Source organism: Dromiciops gliroides, chromosome 4, assembly GCF_019393635.1.
Source record: "Dromiciops gliroides isolate mDroGli1 chromosome 4, mDroGli1.pri, whole genome shotgun sequence".
Taxonomy (NCBI): Eukaryota; Metazoa; Chordata; class Mammalia; order Microbiotheria; family Microbiotheriidae; genus Dromiciops; species Dromiciops gliroides.
Window position 1 is genome coordinate 66,613,142 of NC_057864.1, and position 23,591 is coordinate 66,636,732.

The window sequence follows — 23,591 nt, forward strand, 5'->3', positions numbered from 1 at the left end:
CTCTTGTTCTCCATTCTGCATTCGAGACCTGGTTCCCTAGCCACCTTTTCTGGCTTTGGTAGCATATTTATATGAATATACCCCATCTCTTCCTTCCCCTCAACATACATGGTGGGGGAGATGGAATACTCCTTTACTCTCCATTGCCACTCTGAGGCTCTCCCTCTACCACCATTATTCAGTAACATCTTTGAGGTTCATACAATCCATACTTACCATCCAATCAAGACTTGTTGGCTATAGCTATAGCCTAATGACCTCCAGGACACTGCTTCAATGAGTTTAGTACCTGGTTCATAATCTTTGTCCTTTGCAACTCATATCACAGGACTTCCACATACTAATACAACCTAAACTTTCAGTTCCTCAACTTACCCTTTCCCCTTGCCCTGTACTCCAAATCAGCCACACACAGAAATGATCATATTCTTGATCTAGCTCTCAAAGTCTCTTGGTCCTTTATTCTATTGAAGATGTTGCCCTGCCAAAACTCAGGCAACCATCTGCTGCCTTCCTACTCCTACTACAGAATGAAGAAAATCACAACCATGCTAACTGGGTCCACTACAAATGTATTTTACGTAACCATAACCGGTCCTTTATTGCAGCAAGGCAGTCCTTTTACTACACCTCATCTTCCCAATGACTACAGTGGCTGCTACAAGCCTTTTCATCCCGCTTTAAAATACCCATGGCTTCCCCCTACTTTCGCTCTCTCAACTGAGGACCCTGCCTTGTATTTCACTGAAAAAATGGAGTCCTTTGGAGAAAAGCTCCCTTTTCTCCCTGCTTATTTTATATCAGAATCCTACCTGGATCTACTCCACCCATCTCCCACGAAGAGGTGGTCCATTGTTCTTAACCAAGGCAAATGTGTACAAGTGATCCCATTTCATCCTATCTCCAGCAGACTGCTTCCTCTATTATCCCCACTCTCACTTGCCTTTGTAAGGGGCTAAAATTCTACCTAGTCTGTCTAAAATGTCTAATGAGTAGTCGCCAATAAATTATAAGCTTTAACAAGAGTTTAGACTTAAGCATTTGTTAAGGAGAATAAGAATTTGGTAAAGAGAGAGAAAGAGGCCTAGATGCCTACATCTATCTAAGGGAGCGCTCATTTTAGCTTCGTTCTCCACGAGAGTCCTCACAAGAGAATGAGCCACACCTCCTTCATCCCACAAGTCTCCTGTGAAACTGGGAACATCCCCTCCACTCACACACATCTCCAAGCTAATTGGCTGCTAGTCTTGATAGCACCCACGAGCAAATGTCACTTCCTGATGACAAAGAAAGCTTGCCCTCAGATGCCTTTTCCTCATGGCGGAGCTTTCCTACACTTTCAATCATTCCTTGTCTACTGACTGCCTCTCCACTGCCTACAAACATGCCCATGTCTCCCTGGTCCTCAAAAAGCCCTCGTCTGAGAGTGCAGGGGAAATGAAACCCTTCCCTCTTCTTAACTTTCCTATTACTACAGAGGGCACCATCATCCTTTCAGCCCGCAGGCTTGTAACCTCGGCTTTATCCTCAGTACTTCTCTCACCCTCTGTATCCAATCTGTTGCTAGCTCCTGTCATTTCTACCTTTGTAGCGCTTCTCATACACACTCTCTGCTTTCCTCTGATGATGGCCTTCATTACCTCATGACGAGACTATTGCAATGATCTCCCTGCAAGACTGCCTGCTACTCCATGTAACCACCAAAGTGCAGATCTGACCATGTTGCCTCCAGTGGTAGCCCTCTACTACTTCCAAGATCAAATGTACAATCTGTGGCACTTACAATCCTTCATAATCTGGCTCCTTCACATCTTTCCAACCTTCTTTCACCTACTCTGTACCCTCTAACTCAGGGGCAGCTGGGTGGTGCAGTGGGTAGCACTGACTCTGAAGTCAGGAAGACCTGAGTTAAAATCTAACCTCAGCCACTTACTAGCTGCATGACCCTGGGCAAGTCACTTCACTCCAATTACCTTAAACATCCGGGGCCATCTCCAGATGATCTTGCCACTGGACCCAGATGGCTCTGGAGGAGAGTGAGGGTGGTGACCTTGCTCAGCCCTCCCTCACTTAAAATTTAATTCAGTGCAAGTCATGACATTGTAAAAAATTATAACTGTACTTATATGAAAAATTTTAGAAAAATTATAATTGGGCCGCAAATCTCATCTGGGTCACCATTCAAATGTGAAAATATTTTATTAACTTCTTGCCTAATTTGGGGGGCCTAATCTTACTGGAGGACTAATCTGTGGACTTTTGACTGTCTTGGCTATCTGACTGCTATTAATTTAGGATGGGCTGTTTAAAAATTTCTCCATATTGCTCCCAAATTGATAAGCAAATGATTAAGAGGCCTCTTAATTAAATAATCAAAGCAGAATTTATTTATAAAAATCAATGTAAATGATAAAGGTTAAGAAATGCAAATTATACAACCTGTCTGCTTTTAATATAAGGGCCTTGCCACCTCTTGCCTTAGGGTATGCTCCAGCTTTCTCCAACTTTCACTCTCTTTCTCCTTCACTCCAGTTCCCTGCTTCACTTTTACTGCTCCACTCCTTTCTTCTAACTCCAAGCCCCTTTCACTTTGTCGACCTCCCTGAAAAAGCACCTTAGAGTCCTCACCTCTGTTGCCAACCCCTTGGCATCTCTAGCGTCTCTGTATTGTAGCCCTTCCTTGCTTTCTCCAACCTCCTATACCCTCTCCTGTTCTCTTAATCTTCCAGCCTTTCCCAACCTCCGACGTCTGCCTCCCTTTGTCTCGTCAGCCCTGCTTTTTATTAACCTGCTCTCAGGTGAAATTCGGGGCTGGCTGCTCCCAGGGCCAGCCAAGCCTGTGCTCCCAGTCGGAGTTGGAGGCTGGGTTTTTGTGCGCCTCCCGCTGTGTGCACGGCCTGGGGTTTTTCATCCGCACAGTTTAGCCCAGCTCAGAGGCGCCCCCACAGCTGAAACAGAGTGGGAGGGGAAGCTCTGCTTGTGGATCTTGAGGCTAATTTCAACGCCCACATCTATCAAGGTCTTCTGAAAACTGAAGGACAAATAATGACCTTATAATCCAATGAGTGACTGGCTTTCTTGCGGCTTCTTGAACAAGTTACTCCATCTCCCAACTGAAGACATTTTCACTGTTGTCTCTCATGTCTGAACTCTTACCCCACCCTCCATCTCTCTTCACCTTGGGGCTTTCCAGGTCCTCCTTCACCTTGGTGCCATTCTTCCAAGAGTATCTCCAGTTTATCCTGCATATATCTTGTTTGTACGTTTTCTCCCCCATTGAACTGTGAGGCCCTTGGATATAAAATGACTTCCCTACCCCCTTTTCTGTACCCCCAGTATTAAGGCAATGTCTGGCACATAATAAGGTGCTTACTAAATGCTAGTTGACCTGATTTGACTACAGCTTACTGGGACCTACCAGAGTTTGTGCTCTATTAGCAGAGCCTTCCAAAATTGAGGCTCCTTCCCCTCCACTTCAAGCAGCAAGGTTTTAGTTTACTTTTGCTTTAAACCAAGCAGAAATAAAGTAAAACACAAACAATTTTCTTCACATCAAAATCCTTTTTCTTTACCAGTAGTAACAAGTTCAATTACACGAAAACAATTCAGTCACAGACCATGTCCTACACAGATTTCTACAATATCAAGATTTTCCCTGCTAAAAAAATCAACTTGTTTATTCATGATGGTGGTCACATGCCTTAACGTCAATGCCAAACAATCAAGCACAGTGTGTCTTTGCAGTAATTAAGTGCTAGAGTAAGTGCATTCACCACATTGCTCTCAGGACCCCAGAGAGTTGGCCGTGATCAGCAAGATGCCGGAAGACAATCCTGCTGAGCCGCCAGCGCCTCTTCACACCCCGGGGGCGAGATGTCATAACACAACGATTTCTTATCCGGACAGGACAGCTATCTCTGGGAAGAGCAGCAATTTCCTGATCTGCTACTTCCTAGGAGAAAAAAAGACAGTATTATTGTCTAATTCTTACTCGGGAGTACCAGCAGTCTGTGTGAATTTTGGAATGAAGGTTAAGCTCTTTCTTAGGCATTTACTCTGATTCTCACAGGATCTCAGAATTGAAAGGGAACTTGGATATCCGTCATCTAGTCCAGCCAGTAACTAAGAATCCTCTGACCCTGAGAGAGGGTCTTTCAGCCTCCACTTGAAGACCTCCTACAAGGATGTGACTACCTCTTGAGGCAACTCATTGCATTTATGAACAGTTCTAATTATTCAGAAGCTTTTCCTCAGAATGAGTGGATGCTCACCTCTGCAGCTTCTGAAACTCAATGTTTGGGACAGTATTTAGTCATCACAAGCTTGTTAGTTCATCTGTAAAATGAGGGGCTTGAACTACATGGCCTCTGCTGTTCTTTCTAGCTCTCCATCTGGTTCTACGTTCTGGAATCAAATGCAACAAATCTAAGTAACTCTCCTCCAGGAGAAGTCTTTAAATACTTAACAGACACCCTGCCCTGCCCTCTCTGCAGCCTTTCATGCTGCCTGTCCATCACCCTCTTCCTGACATTCTCTAGATTTTTGTGACATTGCTCTCTCCTGTTTCTCCTTCTACCAGTCTGACCATTCCTCCCTCTCCTCTGCTGGATCTTCATCCAGGTCTCACTCACTCACTCACTCACCATGGGTATCCATTCCCCAAGGCTGTTTTGTGCCATTTTCCCCTTCCGTACTATTTTGCTTAGTGTTTAGATTAGTTCCTATGGATTCAGCTCTCATCTCTATGCAGATGATTGTCAGATCTGGTTATCTAGCCTCTCTCCTGACTTCCAACTGCCTTGTAGACATCCCTGGATGTCTCTTTTATCTCTTAAACTCAATATGTTCAAAACTTAATTCATTAACTTTCCTCCTTATCCCCCTCCCCTCTTCTTAATGTTCCTATTACTTGGTCCCTTCCTACCCAGTCTTACATCTTTTAAGTACTCTATGATCCAATGAGCATCTCCATCTCCTGGTTTACATGACTTCAGTCACCAATAAAATCCCACCATTGGTAAGAAGCTTTTCCAGGACCTCTTTAACCGTAGTCTCTTCACTTCAATAGTATTTCCAGTTTCTTCTGTATATAGCTTGTTTGTACATAGTTGTTTACATGTTGTCTCCCCCATTAGATTGTAAGTTCCTGAGAGCAGGGACCTTTTTTGCCTTTCTTTGTATCCCCAATACTTAGTACAATGCCTGGCATCAGCATACACTTAATAAATGCTTCTTGACTGACTGATAGGAACTGTTGTCTATTCACATTTTTCCCATCATATATATTTGTTTGTTTGTTTGTTTGCTTGCTTGTTTGGTTTTTTCTGCAGGGCAATGAGGGTTAAGTGACTTGCCCAGGGTCACACAGCTAGTAAGTGTCAAGTGTCTGAGGCCAGATTTGAACTCAGGTACTCCTGACTCCAGGGCTGGTGTTCTATCCACTTCGACACCTAGCTGCCCACGATCATATTCTTTTGAAGTTGATTTTATCAACCCTACCGAAGAGCTTTACATTTATCTCTATTAATGAAGTTAAGCCAGACTAGGTTCGCTTCTATGTAGAATTAAGCCCAGCACTTAACCACAGAACAGGATTTGCCTTGGTGTGGAAAGAAGTCAATCATAGGCAATTTTTAAACCCAACACACTGATTTCCCAAAGAGACAAACTTGAGTTAGTAAAGACAGAAACGAGGTTATCTCTCTCTCTCTCACACACACACACACACATATTGTGTATCTGTGTTTGTATATATATATGTATATATATACACACACATATATATATACACACATACATTTACGTATATACATACACATACATACCTATCTATCTATCTCTCTATTTCTATCTCTTCCTCCTTTCCTTTTCTTTTATCACATGAGTAGTGCTTCTGGATGTTAGGTACACTGTACAAAATGACAGAGAGAAACGGCCAGTTTCTAGCCTCAAGCTTTTTGGCATCTGCTCTTTTTTTTTGTTTTGTTTTGTTTTGCAGGGCAATGAGGGTTAAGTGACTTGCCCAGGGTCACACAGCTAGTAAGTGTCAAGTGTCTGAGGCTGAATTTGAACTCAGGTCCTCCTGAATCCAAGGTCAGTGCTTTATCCACTTCGCCACCTAGCTGCCCCCAGCATCCGCTCTTTTAATCTACAGGTTGGTCATATTTTTCAAAGCTATTTCTGTATTGGGATGGGGCGGTTTCTGTCAGATGAACTGTAGTGAAGAAGGGACAACAAAGCTCCAATTTGCCAAGTATCTCTGAGGCTTCTTGTACTTATTTCATAGTGATCCCTCTGTTGGGATTTGTACGGAATACAAAAGTTTAAAACAATGCCTGTCCTCAAGAATCATATAACCTTTTTGAGGAGACACAAAAGTTGTGTCAGACCTTCAGAGAATAATAAAAGGTCATAGGGGAGATTACTGAGCCACAGGACAAGGATATGGCTCATGGATATGTACCTTGAATGATAGACAGGAAGTCTCATGGGTGTCTCAGGGTTGATAAGTGCTAAGTCAGGGAAAAAATAAGTGCTAAGTCGAGTAGTCCTCAAGATACACCAGGGCCCGCCAATTCTCAGGGTAGCTGCAAAAGTGTCTTGCACATAGTACATAGTTTATAAATATGTGTTGGATACGTCACAATGATTAAGATCATATGATATAATGGATGAATTGGGAGTGAAGTGTGAGTAGTATTCTTTTTTTTTTTTAAGTGAGGCAATTGGGGTTAAGTGACTTGCCCAGGGTCACACAGCTAGTAAGTGTTAAATGGCTGAGGCCGGATTTGAACTCAGGTACTCCTGACTCCAGGGCCAGTGCTCTATCCACTGCGCCACCTAGCTGCCTGTGAGTAGTATTCTTGAACCACGGCCTTTTGAGGGCAATTTCAAGAGAACTGGTTGGTATAATTTCTTAGATTTAAATCTTAAATAAACTCACTTGGAGGTCCTTTGGCAATATGGTGTTCTTTCTGAGGGAGTTGATCCGAAGCCTTTCATCAGCAAATTCAAAGGCCATCTTCCTCCTCTTTACATCACGCAGCATTCTCCAGTCCACATAGTAACTTCGGATCTGTCCTACACCTGAAAAAGGAACCATCTAATGATGGTCAAAGAAAAAGGCAAAAAGAAAATAAAACCAATGCATTGTTCCTTGTCTTCATAATCCCCCATCCCTTTGACAGCATTTGTGCAACATGACTTAATGTTTCTAATTCAATATTTATTAAGTGTTTGCTCTGAAGAAGGCACTGTACTAAATGCAAACAGCTTCTGCCCTCCAGAGGCTTACATTCAACTAAGGGAACGTGATATGCACTCAAGTCGATTTGTAATCTCCTCAAGTCTGGGATTTCCTCCAATTCATCCATTCCTGCCCTATACTATGTAATTTTGTCAATGTTCCCCCAAAAGTCCCCCACAAGTCCACCCAACATGCCAGAAGCCTGACTCAATTTCTCTCAATATCACAGGTACCAGTGGAGCACGCTAGTTGACCACTTGTTTGTCGTCCCCTAGTCTTGCCATGTGAACAACCCATGTTCTCCTCCTGTCATCTAATTTCCTTGAAGTCATTCATTCAATAAATATTTTTAAGCAGTTGCTACATGCCAAGCACAGTGCTAGGTAGTGAGAATACAAAGAAAAACCACCATTACCACCACCACCACCAAATCCTGGCCTTCAAGAAATTTACTTCCCACTGAAGGAAACTAACATACATAGAGGCAAGTAAATACAAGAAAACTGAGGAAGAAAAGAATATTATAACTGAGGGGAGTGATGCAGTCAGTCTTAAGTATACTAATTTAGCAGCTGTGTGGAAGATAGAATGGAAAAGGGAGAGACTGAAATAGGAAATCAATTAGGAAGCTATTGAAACAGTCCAGGGGACAGGGCTCGAGGACCTGGATGAGGACAGCTACCATCAGAAGTGAAAGGGATGGATTTGAGAGATGTTGTGTGTGATATTCCCCAATAGTGCAAAGGTTCTGAACAGGGATTTATAGCTGAGCTGAGTCTTAAAGAAAACTAGGAATGTGAGATTTTAAGAGGTAGAGATAGGGGACAGCTAGGTGGCGAAGTGGATAAAGCACTGGCCCTGGATTCAGGAGGACTTGAGTTCAAATCAAGCCTCAGACACTTGACACTTACTAGCTGTATGACCCTGGGCAAGTCACTTAACCCTCATTGCCCAGCAAAAAAACAAAAAAACAAACAAACCCCACCCCCCCCCCAAACCCAAAACCAACAAAGAGGTAGAGATAAGGAGGGAATATGTTCCAGAATTGGAGGTACTGAGATGGGAGAATGTTGACTTTGGAGAATATCAAACAAGCCAGTTTGGCAAGAGCACAAAATATGTGAAGGGAAGTCATATGAAATATGTGTAAAGCTAAGTGAGAACCTGAAAAGGTAAATAAGAGAGCTCTAAAGGCTGAGTTGAGGAGTACACTTTATCTTGGAAGCAAATGGGATGGCCTGACATTTTTTGAACAGGGGAGTAATACAGTCAGTCTTAAGGGTACTAATTTAGCAGCTGTGTGGAAGATAGAATGGAAAAGGGAAAGACTGAATAGGAAATCAATTAGGAAATTACTGAAACAGTCCAGGGGAAAGGGGTCAAGGACCTCGATGAGGACAGCTACCATGAGAAGTGAAAGGGATGGATTTAAGAGATGTTATGTAGGTAAAATTAACGGGACTTGGCAGCCAAAAGGATCCAGGAGCAAGGGAGACAGAGGGAACAGTCAAGGATGATTCAGTTTCTGAATCCTACATACCTCCTATACAACGCTTTCTAGATCCCCATTAGTGCTCTTCCCCAAACTAAGTCATATATAATATAGATATTTGTAAGTATATACTTAACCATGTTTATGCTTCCCTCCAATAAGCAGCTCCTTTGTTTTTTGTCTTTGTATCCCCAATACCTAGCACTGTGTCTATCACATAGTAGGCACTTAATAAATGCTTGCTGATTAAATTATTTTCAGGGTCAGGAAATATTTGCAGAACGGGAAGGTTTAGAAGGAATTATTAATACATGCCACTTTAAGGTTTGCATAGTGCTTCACATTATCTCAATAGATCCTCTCAAGGATGCTGTGAGATGGTTCCCTTATTATGTCCACTTTACAGATGAGGAAACTGAGGAAGAGAGCAGTTGTGTGACTCACCCAGGGTCAACCAACAAGGAAGCTTTTGAATCCACATTTGAATTCAGGTCTCTAGGTAGGTCTTGTCCCAGGTCCCTCCCTTCCAGCTTTTGCAGCTTTGGCGATGGGGAGAGCACTAGCCTTAGTAGCCCTGCCTCGGACACACCCTCCCTAAGGAGTCATTTAACAGCTCCTAGCCTCAGTTTCCTACCCGGCAAAATGGGGAAAACAACAGCCCCTTCCTCCCAGGAGGGGACTGTAGTGAGACTGAAATGAGCTAATATTTGTAAATTACTCCGTAGACCTTAAAGCGCCCTATAAGTGTCAGTACCCAAGGCTCCCTGGGGGTGGAGGAGCACAGAGCCTGCTGAGGGGCTCAAGAGGAAGCTATAGTCAGGGGGCCTGGGTTCAAAATGCTGACCCAGGGGCTTACTTCCCGCAGGTCCTCACTTCCAGGCACCGGGAAGCTAGGTGACGAAATGGAGAGAACGAACAGGAACCAAGAGGATCCGAGTTCAAATCGGCTCAGACACCTACCCCACTAGCGTGGCGACCCTGGGTGCGTTTAACCGCCCCCGCCTCAGTTTTCTCACTTGCAAAATGGAGGTCACACTAATGTCACCTACCTCCCCGGGCTGCTATGAGATTCAAAAGCTCTTTCAGACCTTAAAAGCACCATTTAAATGCTAGTTATCATCATCATCATCAACATCACCCCGATTATGATCTGGGGCCTCAGTTTCCTCATTTGTTCAGTGACCTCGGAGGTGCTTCCGGCTCTCCGTCTACACTCCCTGCTCTCCCCGGGGGCCAGGCCTCCGAGCTGGCCAATTTCGGGGTTCGGAGAGCTGCGGGGGACGAAGGGAGAGGCAGAGGGAGCCGACTATGCGTCTCACTGACCTGACGTACGGACCGCAGCAGAGAAGCCATAATGGAGGCCGCCATGTTGCCGGATGCGCGATTCAAATGTTCGCAACTTTATTGACACTGAAGTGGAATACATGGAAGGCGGGGCCTTGGGCCGGGACAGGAGGCGGGGAAGATGAGGAGGAACGCCCTGGGTGAGCGGGGAGGGTGCGTAATGAGGATGCGCGATGAGCACGCGCTATGAGGATGCGCGGCTTCGGCTCTGGTTCTCTCCCCCCCCCCCTCACATGACGTCACCTGCGCTTGCTCAGACTTCTCAGCGTCCAGGCCACGTTTGCCTTATCTGACTGCTTGCTCGTGTCCTGGTTTTAGAACCTAAGTGTTTAAAAACGCTAGAGCGCAGGGACGACAATAGGTGACATTTAAAAAATCAAAGGCACCCACCCTTCTCTTAGTCAACAAACTTTATGGGCCAGGCATAGTGATAAGCGCCGGGAATACCCAGAAAGGCAAACATGTGCTCCCTGCCCTCAAAGAGTTGCCATTCTAATGGGAGAGGCCACGTGTCAATAACTAAATTTACCGAGGTAGCCCCAGGGACTAGGGCCTGGATGTTATTTAAGTGCTTGCAGCCTTAGTTTTTTCATCCGAAAAAGGAAGATAATAAACGTACCTGCCTCTCAGGGTTAGGACAAAATGATTTGTAAACTATTTGCAAAGCTCTTTGCAAATCTTAAAACTTAAAAACCCTAGTTAGTGAATAGAGCACTGGACCTGGAGTCCCGGAGATCCGAGTTGAAATGCTGCCTCAGTTACTTATTAGCTGAGTGATCCTGGACGAGTCTGGTTACTCATCTGTAAAACAGAGGTAATAGCATCAAATAAGATAACATTTATAAGTATTTGATAAATGCTAGCCATCAGCATCAGCATCATAGTCACACAGTAAATTGAAGGTAATCTGATAGTTAAAGCTTTCTTCCTGTGGATTTTGTTCTTTCCAAAAATTTCATTTAATCAATTCGATCTACTCTATATAAATCTGGTATGTACCTAGTTATTTCTATTTCCTCTCCATTAGTATGTGAGCTCCTCTTTCACAGAGCCTTTCTTTGCATCCGCAGTGTTTGCTTAACACAGTACTCGGCACACAGTAAATGCCTAATAAGTGCTTCTTGCCTGACTGAAGTATCCATTGACTATCCATGGTATGCCTAATCCTGTGCAGGGAAGTGTGGCAGATGCAATCGAAGTAGAAGCTCTTACCCCAGCTCTATGGAGTAGAGCTGCTAACTGGTGAGAGAGAAGAATGAATGATAGCATGGACCAACCAACAGAAAAGCAATTTAAGGCAGCATATTCATCTGATTCTTTGTGCTGCTAATATGATCATTATAAGAAACAGTCATGACCCATGAGATAGAGTATAAAAAACCCAATTAGAGAACAGAAGTGAACAAGGAAAAAGAGTAAAGGAGAATCTTGTAATTTCAATTCAACAAACAAGAAATCATTAATTAAAGAAGTGCTTACAATGATAGGCTGGGAAACTGGACAGGTACTGGGGATGCAAGAAAAATATTTCCTGTTCAGAAGGACCTTTCATTCTCCTTTCCACTTCAAAGGCCCTCAGAAGATGTTTTGGGGACTTAAATATTCCAAGGATATGAAGAAACAGTCCTCAGGTTGTATGTTTAAGGATTTCTAGGTAAAGTATTTTATTTTAAAATATTTGGAGGTTGTTTTTCCCTTAGTTCAGAGTCCTCTGATACTTTTCAAGTTACCTGTTTTCTTTTTTCTTTTTAAGTGAGGCAGTTGGGGTCAAGTGACTTGCCCAGGGTCACACAGCTAGTAAGTGTCAAGTGTCCGAGGCCAGATTTGAACTCAGGTACTCCTGACTCCAGGGCTGGTGTTCTATCCACTTCGCCACCTAGCTGCCCCTGTTATCTTTTTCAGTTGTTTAAAGGCAGTAGATGATAAGCCTGTGGTTGTATTCAAATCCCTGGACAGCCCCTTACTACTTATAGGATTTCAGGCAAGTCATAATCCCTCTGAACCCATGTCCTCATCTTTTAAAGGAGGGGACTGGACTAAATGAGCTCTCAGGTGTCTTCCAGCCCTGAATCCATGATGCTGTTGACATGGGGAAAATAGGGTAGGGGGTTTGGGATAGGGATAGGGGTTTGGGGTCCTTAGGAATTCCTCTTTAAAGAATTATACCCAGGGGCAGCTAGATGGCATGGTGGATAGAGCACCAGCCTTGGAGTCAGGAGTACCTGAGTTCGGATCCGGCCTCAGACACTAAACACACTTACTAGCTGTGTGACCCTGGGCAGGTCACTTAACCCCAGTTGCCTCACTAAAAAAAGAAAGAAAGAAAGAAAGAAAGAAAGAAAGAAAGAAAGAAAGAAAGAAAGAAAGAAAGAAAGAAAGAAAGAAAGAAAGAAAGAAAGAAAGAAATATACCCTCTTGTACACAAAAGCAATGGATTAGGATAGTAGTTTATTTAGGGGCAGGGGAAGGGAAGGGAAACCAAGAGAGAAATCCTTGAACTTCTCATGGGGAGAAAGGCATGGCACAGAGCATGGCTCTGAGATACCAATCTCCTTGAGCAGGAGACAGGCAGATACTTTTATAGAGGACTGATGGGGGTAATCATCTGACTGTGGAAAGCTCCTTTAGTGAGGGAGGACCATCCCCCACTGGTGGTGGCTGGAGGAGTTGGGTGAGGGGTGACTTCAGATCTCTCAAGCCGTCTCTCTGCTCCTCAGGACACGGAGGCAGCAACCATACCCAAACTTATCTCCCCAGGGGTGAGGGAGACTAGAATGAAGGGTGGGGGTCCCAGAGCTAGCTCAGTTGGATCTGGTTCCACTTATCTCTCTAGGCTTGTCTGTCCTCTGGTTTAGTTTCTCAAGAAGGTTCTTTGATGTGCCCCAGAGAACTTCTGGGGTGCTCTGGGCCCATAACACTGGTATCCTCTTCAGAGGGGTTATCCTCATTTCTTGAGGAACAGTGTAGAGTGCTAGGCATAAAGACAAGAAACTTCCCATAGACCAGCAAATCAGCCATTTCCCCTTTCCCTTTCCTCCCTGTCCTTTCATATCTTCCTTTTCATCTCTGTTATCTGCTCTTCTTGGATGAATTAATTTTTTTAAATAAATAAAAGTATTTTATTATTTTCCAGCTACATATAAGGACAGTTTTCAACATTTGTTTTCATAGGATTTTTAGTTCCAAATTTCTCTCCCACCCTACCCCCTCCCCAAGAAGGAAAACAATCTGGTATGGGTTATATATGTGCAATCACAGACGAATTAATTTCTACCCCATTTGTTCCCTCATTCCTCAGATGGACAGATTATGTTTTCTTCATACCTTTTGTTTTTAGAGAAGATAGTCCAGTAATTAGTTAAGGTTCTTTTTCGGGCTTTAAAAATGGGAGGTGTTAAATTCTGGTAGTCACTTTTATATTAGTGCAGGCTGGAAGTCTGGTGGCAAGAGTAGTCCAGATGGCAGGGCTTGCCCTCATCATATGACATCTATATCCATCAAAGCTGGCACATACATACATACCTCCATGTGCATGGCTTCAGCACTCCTTCCATATTCAGCTCCTCTCTGCTGACCGGCAGCTGTTTCCCAAGAGAGGACACAATGTTCCTGTCTTTTCTCTCCCACATGAGAGATGGATGTGGTTTGGCCAAAAGTGAGAGATGCCTGGGAAAGAGGAAGAGCCTCTGGGTGGTCCATGTGTGTTCAGTGCATGTTATTTGCCTGACTGAAGTATCTGAAGAACGGTGGTGGTAGTGACTGTGAGGAGAAAACTACACTGAAGGAAAAGAAGGGTGGGGAAAGGAAAAGAAAGCTGGGGAAGAGAATTACATGGGGTGGGGTAGGGGAACCTTCTTTGCTTTTGATCCCACAGTTAGAGTTGGGAGGAACGGAAAGGTTGCGTTTTATTTTGCTTCTCAAATTAAAAGTCACTTAGAACATCCTGTACCATGAGAAAACTGTATGTTCACTACGGCATCACCAGGTTGAGCATTTCGTTCCTTCTACTCAGACTCTGAGATAGTGTGTTATATGTAGGGGATGAGTGAAACATCTGCCTTTTTATACATCTGGACCCATTAAACATCGATAGCAGATCTGATTGACTTAGCAGCTTGGCAGTAAACATTACCTTCTTACTGCTAGGTGCTACTGCAGGAACTGACCGGTATAGCATGCCAATTAGGCTCCAGCCTTGTGCTCTCGACACAAGTTTTACAGCTTGCACACAAGGTGGTGCTGGTGCTTCATCTGAACTGAGTGCCCCCCAAATCAGTTCTATTCTGCCTGTGAAGGCACTGAGTGATGTATGCTGAGTGAAATAAAAAGGAGTGTGTGTGTGTGTGTGTGTGTGTGTGTGTGTGTGTCTTTTTAAAGTATTGTCCTTTATATAGGAAGCCGACACTTCCAACCCACCATCAGAAGGGAATGTGTTTGTAGCAATTGTTGTGGTTGTCCATTAATTGTGATAGTTTTGCATAGACCTACTCATAGATGCATGCCTTTGTGAGACTGCTGCTCCTTGGGTTAGGGACATAGAGTGAATGAACCCATTACCTTGACTAGGACTTGACCAACCGAGTAGACACTATCAAGTCAAGAAAGTTAGCTCTTCCAGTTGTTCCTAGGATTTGCTCTCAGGTCAAGTTTCTGTGTGCCTGATTTAGGATCATGAGATTTATATCTGGAAGAGACCTTTCAATCACCAACCAGACAATCAACAAGTATGTATTAAGTGTTTATTATGTGCTAGGTGAGGAGAAATAATCCCTACTCTTAAGGAACTTACATCCTAATAGAGGTTTACTCCACCCCTTAATTTAAAAATAAGTAAACTTTTGCTTAGAGAGGTTAAGTGACTTGCCCAAGGTCACACAGTAAGTAGCAGAACTGGCATCAAGACCCAGGTTCACCAACTCTAGTCTCTGGGTCTTAGAAGAAAAAATGAATATGTTCTTTCATCTTTTCTAGGATGAATGTTTCTTATGATTATGCCCTTCAAAGAATACTAGACTTGGGGGGCAGCTAGGTGTTGAAGTGGATAAAGCATCAGCCCTGGATTCGGGAGTACCTGAGTTCAAATCTGGCCTCAGACACTTGACACTTACTAGCTGTATGACCCTAGGCAAGTCACATAACCCCCAATTGCAATAAATTAATAAATAAAAAATAAAATAAAATTTTGGGGCAGCTAGGTGGGGTGCAGTGGATAGAGCACCGGCCCTGGAGTCAGGAGTACCTGAGTTCAAATCCGGCCTCAGACACTTAACACTTACTAGCTGTGTGACCCTGGGCAAGTCACTTAACCCCATTTGCCTCACCAAAAAAAAAAAAATAATAAATTAATTTTAAAAAAAAAGAATACTGGACTTGGAGTCAGAAACCCTAAATTCTAATCCAGGGAAAGCCACTTAATAGCTTTGTGACCTTGGAGAAATCCCTTAATCACTGTGAGACACAGTTCCCTTATCTGTAAACCAGAGACAATAACATACATCTTCACCTTCTCGTTATAGGGATCAGAGGACATGAGGATCAGATGAATGCATGTATGCTAAGCACTCTGTAGCTACCAAGTGTTGTGTAAATGCAGTAACTGCTATGAATTATTATATTGTAAATCACTGGAGAACCGGGAATGAGTCTTTTACCTCTTTACATCTCCAGTGCCTTTATACCACAGCACTTTGAAAACACAAGGCATTTAAGTCAGATGGTGATGGTGTCCAGAATACTTATTTTCAGCTTACTTCCTTCAATACAAATGACAGTGACTCATTTTGCATTTCTCTTAAATGAAATGCTTTTGCCTACCAACCGTGGAAAGAGAAGGACTCTGGTTTGACTCCAAATCTTGTGCAAGGAAGAGGGATCATCCTGAGCGGTCTAGGGCCAATCCCATTGTAGCTTCTTTTGCTACAGTTATCTTAATTTTTATTATAAATATATTCTCTTCATATGTGTATGCATGTTTGCATTTGAATACCACCTTGTAACTCCTAAGAATGAACTGTGCATTTTGTTCTGGGGTTTGGCATTGGCTCCATTTTCCCTCAGGGTACACTTTGCCAGCTCACTTGTGGCCTAGGCTGAAACACAATGTTTCAAATCGACTTTAGTGATGAGGATACACCCACTTTCTTTTGCAATGCCCTTGACTGGTTTTCATTTGAACAAAACAAAACATTTAGTTTGTAGCCCAAGCTCTCTCCTCATTGTGGGCTCCACAAAGCTACACCCAAATTCAATGTACTCACTCTACTCTTTCTGCCGGCATCTAACAAAAACCATATATCATGAATTCTCTTCCAATTCTTTTCTTTAAAAGAAACAAAAAACAAAAAAGCAGCCAAACTATATTAAACCTTAACTTTAAAGCAAAGGTATTTAGTTAAATATAGTGGTAATATAAATAAACAGGAAAAATCTTAGAATAGGAGCACATTTTCCCACATATTCCTGAATCATCTCTGGAAGAAGAAACACTGAGTCCGTTTAAGTTCTACTCCAAAGATTATATTCTAGGTAAAACACTTGTCTATCTTGGAAGTCGCATCTTACTACTTTCCCATAAAAGCTGCTAATGGCATTTACTGATCTCTTGATGTCACCAGTCAGGTTACTTTCTTATCTGCCTTCTTTCCACTGAACTCTTTTTGTAACTTGCTGTTTCTCCATTGAATCATACCTACCGGGTCACTTCATTCTCTGTAAGGAATGCTTCCAGTTCATTTGTGAACCATGGCACATTGGATAGAACACTGGCCCAGAAGTTGGGAGAATCCGAGTCAAATCTCACCTCAGCCACTTGCTAATTGTGTGTCCCTGGGTGAGTCACTTAACCCCAATTGCCTTAAACATTCAGGGTCATCTCCAGTCGTCCTGATATATATCTTGCCACTGGACCCAGATGGGTCTGGAGGAGAGAGTGAGCTTGGTGACCTTGCACAGCCCTCCCTCACATAAATCCAATTCACTGCAAATCATGATGTCATCTTCTGATGTCATGGTCTTCTTTGAGAATAAAGAACAACCAAACAACAACAACAATCAAATAAACTCAAGGCAATTATAGCTCTTTTGTGAAACAGATCCCAAGTTGTGCCTAGCCAGCATAGCAAGAGTCCCTAAGATCAAATTTACATTTTGGACACTTTGATTTCTCTTCACCAGCAACTATTCCAAGTCCATCTGATATTTTGGTTGGAATAAGTAAATTCCTTTCAATTGCTATCATGCCCTCAGCAGCTAGCAATAGGACCGTATAGAATATCCTACACCTTCCCTTTGCTAGTGACTGAAAGGTCAAAGTGGAGGTGGCAACTTTTGGTCTTACATTCCTACAACAACATCTGAATCACTATCAAAAGTGACTTTTTGATTAATATTCCCCTTCTATCCTTTTTTTTTCTTCCTTTGGCTTGAGTCCTTTTGAAAATCTGCATCAATCTAATGAGACTCAAATTGAACTCTATTTGCAAGGAGGGGAATTAGATGAATTGCAGGAAATCGAAGACACCTAAGTCAGTGAAAAACAGAGCTAGATGACCTCTACAAAATGGACTGGGCAAATTCTCTTGGTTCTGGACCACAAGGCAAAAGGTTCTAGTGTCTGTCATTGTTACTTACATTCCTTCTCTAGAAAAGACAAAGAAGTGAGGCAGTGCGGATTTTTATTCTTCCTTGCTGATATGGTTCCTTATCAGTTTCTAGGTAAGGAGTGAAAGGTATTAGGTTTTCCTCTCTTCATTTCTGGTTAGGAAACATATTTCAGTCCTATACAGTCATAAAGTTTTCTCTCCTTTTTTCACAACCATTTCAATGGAATTATTGGAATCATAAGGGAATTTGAATCTCATCCTAGTCAAATTCTTTGAAACTTAGGTTACTAGATTAGAAGATGAAACTACCAAGGTTCTATGTACAGTTAAACCCCTAACCCATAATAAGCTTGGAAGGTTGCTAATTATATTAATCTAATTTAATTTTATCCTGATTTGCCAAGGAAAAGGAGTTGTAGAAATTGTATGTGACGATGTTTTGCTTCTAATCCTCTATAGTGTCAACAGCAATTGGCATCCCATTCTAGCACTGGTTTTTTATTGTGTTATTTGTGTTTGTCTTTCCTTCTCAATAGAGTACAAATAGTAAGAACTGTGACCATATCTTATATAGGTCATCTATTACCCATGGTGCCCAGCATTGTGCTCACCATACAGAAGGTGTTCGGTAAATTTTTTTTTTGGTTGAAAAATTGATTTACTAGATTAAGTTCCCGTGAGTGTTCCCCAAGGGTTTCGCTTTGGCCCTCTTCTTTTTTCCCTCTTGACTAACGTGGTGATCTCATCAGCTCCTATGAATTTAATTATAATTTCTATACAGATGATTCTCAGATTTTTTTTTATCCTGACCTAACCTCTATTCTGATCTCGATTCACATCACCAGCTGTCTAATATTGAACCAGATGTCCCTATTTTGAACTTAGCACGTCTGAAACTAAATTTATCATCTTTCCCCAAAACTATCCCCCTTCCAAAATACCTGTTACTGTTGAAGAGAATACCACTATCTTCCTAGTCACCCGGTATCACAAACTAGATGTCATCCTCAACTTCTCATTCTTTCTCACCCTTCATATCCAATCTGTTTCCAAGGCCTATTGATTCGACCTTAACAAAATTCGTCATACATATCCCTTTTTTCTCTGCTCATACAGTCACCATCGTGGTGTAGGCCTCTCATCATATCACTCCTGAACTGTTACAAAAGCTTTCTGGTTAGTCTTCCCATTGTTAGTGCGTTCCCTCTGAAATTACCTCCACTTTACCCTCTCTATATTTTGTATGTGTATGATTGTTTACATGTTGATCCCCACATGAAAATAAGGGCAGAGACTGGTTTTTGCCTTTCTTTGTATTCCCAATGCATAGTACAGTGCCTATCACATAGAAAATGCTTAATAAATGTTTGTTAACTTGTTGACTTTTTTGGATATTAGCTTTCTATACCTAGTATGTTTTTCTTTTCCTTTCCCTGATTATAATCCATAGATATCTAGATCCCTAACTTGCCCCTCCCACTTAAAAAAAAACACACAATCAAAAATAAATTGGTGGGGAAGGGGGATTCTAAATTTGTATAGTTTATAGCTTTATAGCTGAAAGGGACTCTAAGAAGTCATCAGGTCTGATCCCTTTATTTTATAGATGAAGAAAATGAGTCAGGCTGACGGTTCTAGTAAGTATCTGAGACAAGATTTGAGCCCAGGTCTTCCTGACTTTAAGTTTGGTGCCTTATTCATTATGTCATTTTGCTTCTAACTCCCTAGAATATAAAGAGGACCATTATCTTCTGCTGATTCTTTAACACCCAATACCACACTCATAAGATAGTGAATACTCTTAAAAGAATAATCGAGGCCTATAAATTCATCAGTTCATTGGCCTCTATAATGGAGCAACTTTTTGTTGCTGAAAGCAAGATTGTATAATGGACTAGAGTCAGCAGACCTAGATTCTAATATGGATCTTCCACTAACTAAATTTACAAATTTGAGTAAATCATTTAACCTCTCTGGGCCTTGGTTTCCTCATTTGTAAAGAGAAAGGGTTGGACTCTTGAACTCTTAGGTTCCTTTCAGCTTTAAATCTATGATTCCATGATGATATGATCACTAAAGTTCATTTTTACATCTAACATTTTAAGATTCTAGCATCTGATCTGCTATAGAGATATGGGGCACAGATTGCAGTCTCTTTTACTAGTTGCTGTGGGGACCAATTTTTAATTGGGGAGTGCTAGCTAAGCGGCTCGCTGCAATATTGGGGCAAGGAAGGAGACTGGCAGCCTCCCTCAAAACAGAACAAGATTTATTTTAACAAGAACGAATTTAAAAAACACACACACACACACACACACACACACACACACACACTAGCTGTGTGACCCTGGGCAAGTCACTTAACCCCAATTGCCTCACTAAAACAAAACAAAACAAACAAACAAACAAAACCACAGACAGGATCAGTAGAATCAAGGGAAAGGAAATAAACTGGGGAAAGGGACATTATAATACCTGAAAAAATACCACCGCCCAGGAATCAGCTGAAAATATGCAGCAGAATGCCTATCGATTTCCAGCTTCCACCTAGAATGCCCAATTCTCCTCCCCCAAACCTAGAAAACACCCCACATAGCCCCAGCCAATGGGATGGCTGCTCTGACAGTCACATGACTGCCCTCACTAGGCTTCCAATCATTATAATTTTGCCAGGCCCATGTAGGCGTCGTCGAATGGTGATGACGTGAGGTGCCAGAGCCCTGGCAATGGCAACAACCAGTGGGCAGTTTGCGGAGCCCCAGGCCAGTGCTCACCGAGGCATAAAAACCTCAAATAACAATGAATTCTTTACATTACCTAGTAGAGAAATCAGGACGTTGTCATACATTTATAATGAAAAAACCATTAAGACTTATTATCTAGACACTGAAAAGCATTAGAATTGGAATGATAACTCTAGGTATCCTTCTAGCCTGAAAATTTTTCCAATGATTGTAAGTGAAAATAGCACTAGAGTTAGTCAGAAAGACCTGGTTCAAATCCCAGCCCAATCTTAATTATACTGAGCTGTGTGACCATGGGTCGATCACTTTACTTCTCTGGACATTGGTTTTCTCAACTCCAAAATGAACTAGGTTGTCCCCGAAATCCTTTCTAGCATTATTATTCTGTGACTCTATGTCCTGGTCATTTTTTAAATCCCCATTTATCATAGGACCACAAGACCAAGTGGAAGTGTTCTCCCTATTGGGTTGGAAAAGCCAAACTCCTAGCAAGCTTAGTCATCTGAAGGCTGTCCCCAGTGGGTGACGTCAGAGTCCATGCCTCAGTCACCAAATTGAACTGGCAGCCTGTACAAAACCTCAGCTTAATGCTTTGTATAAACCACAGGGGTCTGCTCCCGGGAGAGGAACATTTGTAGGAATGATAGGGAATGGTGTTCCAACAGGAAAATGTGATGTAATGAAGAAGGGGGAACAAAGCCACATGTGTGGTTACTTTGCTTTTAAGTACATTTGTCTGTATGGGATGTACATAATTACTGAAGAGACATTTTGTCAGATTCCATTTTTCCCCTCCTTGCTGCATTTGGTTTCCCCTTCCACTTCAGGAAAAGGGGGTTATGTTACTATTAACATTTATTAAAACACAAAGTTCTAGGAATCAAAGAACAGAAGCACAAACTAATGAAAATTAGTGATGGGAACAATGCTATTCTCTGGTATGATAAAACTTGGTGATTAAAATGGCCCTTCTATTTGAGAAACCAAAAGGAGGAGAAGGTTATAATCTTGTTGATGAATTGATTTATAGGATAAAAGTACTGTAGGTATCCTCAAGAATCTGGCGAGGCAGGTTGAAAGAATCACTAACTCTATTTTACAGCTTGTGAAACTAAGACTTAATACTTTATCCAAGGTCTCATAATAAGTCAGTCAAAAAAATCTAAGTTGGTCCATCCATCCCTAACTAACATCACATATCTCGCCTTTTGTTGCTAAATGCCTTTAAAAGATGGTCTATGATAGATGGTTCCACTTCCTTTCCTTTCACTCTCTCCTTAATTCTACAGTTTAGCTTTCAACCTCATCTTTCAACCAACACTACCCTCTCCAAAATGACTAATGATCTCTTAATTGCCAAATCTCACAGTCTTTTCAAAAACCTTATCTTTCTTGACCTCTCTGCAGCCTTTGACATTGTTAATCACCCTTTTCTTGATACTTTCTTTTCTCTAGATTTTCTTGACATTACTCCTTCCTGGTTATCCTCCTACCTATCTGACTTATCCTTTTCATTTTCCTTTGCTAGATCTTTATCCAGGTGATGCTAACCTTGGGTGTCCTACAGGACTATCCTGGGTCCTTTTCTCTTCTCCCTTGATATTATTTCACTTGGTGACCTCATTAGCTCCCATGGATTTAATTATCATCTCTATGCCGATGATTCTCAAATTGACTTATCTAGCCCTGTGCTCTTTTTTTTTTTTTTTTTTTTGCGGGGCAGTGGGGGTTAAATGACTTGCCCAGGGTCACACAGCTAGTAAGTGTCAAGTGTCTGAGGCTGGATTTGAACTCAGGTACTCCTGACTCCAGGGCCGGTGCTTTATCCACTGCACCATCTAGCCTCCCCTACCCTGTACTCTTTCTTGACCTCCAGTCTAGCATCTTCAACTGCCTATTAGACATCTCAAACTGGATATCCTGTGAACATTTAAAATTCAGCATGTTCAAAACAGAATTTGTTGTCTTTCCTCCCAACCCTCCCCCCTTCCAAACTTCCTATTACTGTTGAGGATACCACCATCCTCCCAATCCCACAAAACCTAGGTATCATCCTTAATTTTTCACCTTCTGTCACCTCACCCCTAATCTGCCCAATCTATTGCTAAGACCTGTCTATTTTTCCTTCATAACATCTCTCAAGTATCTTCCTTTCTCTCCTCTGATCCTGTTACCACCTTGGGTAACCTGTGTAACCATGGATACAGACCCTTATCAGTAATATTGGCCTCCTTGCTGTCTCTTAAACAAAACAATTTCTGAACTCCAGGCTATCCCCTGTGCCTGGAATGCTCTCCTTCCTCATCTCTATTTCCTGGACTCCAAGTCCTAGCTAAAATCCCACCTTAACAGGAAACCTTTCTTAACCCCTCTTACTTCTAATGCCTTCCCTTTGTTGATTATTTACAACTTATCCTGTATAGAGCTTGTTTGTACATATTTGCATATTGTTTCCTCCATTAGATTATGAGTTCTGGGGCAGCTAGGTGGCTCAGTGGATAGAGCACCGGCCCTGGAGTCAGGAGTACCTGAGTTCAAATCCAGCCTCAGACACTTAACACTAGCTGTGAGACCCTGGGCAAGTCACTTAACCCCAATTGCCTCACTAAAAAAAAATCAAAAAAGAAAAAAGAAATATAAAGTAAAAAAAAAAAAAAAGATTATGAGTTCCTCAAAAGCAGTGAGTATCTTTGACCTTTCTTTGTATCCTCAGTGTTTATAGCACTGTACTGACATGTAGTAGTTACTTAAATGTTTATTGATTGAATGACTGGTTCAAAGCAGAGGAGTCAATAAGTAGGGTGAAGTTAACTGTACTTATTCATATTTCATTTCAGAAATCTGAGCAAAAATGTTGCCAATTTTATTTTGTAAAAACTACAAGTACAAAATAATAGGTGAATGTAGCAATGCCTTTAACTATGGGAAAATAACACCCAGTCTTTTATATATTAGACCGACCAAGGTGGGTAATCTGGAATGATCAGATTCCTAGTTCTGGATACTTGACTCCTCTTAATGCCATCTATTGTTTTCTTAGCTTTTTTTTTTTTGGCTATTGTGTCACACTATTAACTGATATTGAGCTTTCAATCCATCAAAAACCTCAGATTTTTTTTCACTGGAAATGATCTCTAGCTATTCTTTCCATATCCTTTGTTTAT

The 23,591-nt window shown here is 42.0% G+C and overlaps 1 protein-coding gene across 2 annotated transcripts; it reads right to left on the reverse strand.

Annotated features, from left to right (window-relative positions):
- Window positions 1–3,541: 3,541 nt before the first annotated feature.
- MRPS14 (mitochondrial ribosomal protein S14) lies at window positions 3,542–10,194 on the reverse strand. 2 transcript variants are annotated; one of them, XM_043964494.1, is made up of 3 exons: window positions 10,062–10,194; window positions 6,944–7,102; window positions 3,542–3,952 (listed from the first exon to the last, which is right to left on the reverse strand). In XM_043964494.1, the coding sequence occupies exons 1-3, from the start codon at window positions 10,104–10,106 to the stop codon at window positions 3,770–3,772; spliced, it is 387 nt and encodes a 128-aa protein (XP_043820429.1). In that variant the 5' UTR covers window positions 10,107–10,194; the 3' UTR covers window positions 3,542–3,769. The 2 variants fall into 2 exon arrangements, with proteins under 2 accessions (XP_043820429.1, XP_043820430.1); XM_043964495.1 differs by lacking the exon at window positions 10,062–10,194 and adding an exon at window positions 9,788–10,019.
- Between the last annotated feature and the right edge of the window lie 13,397 nt (window positions 10,195–23,591).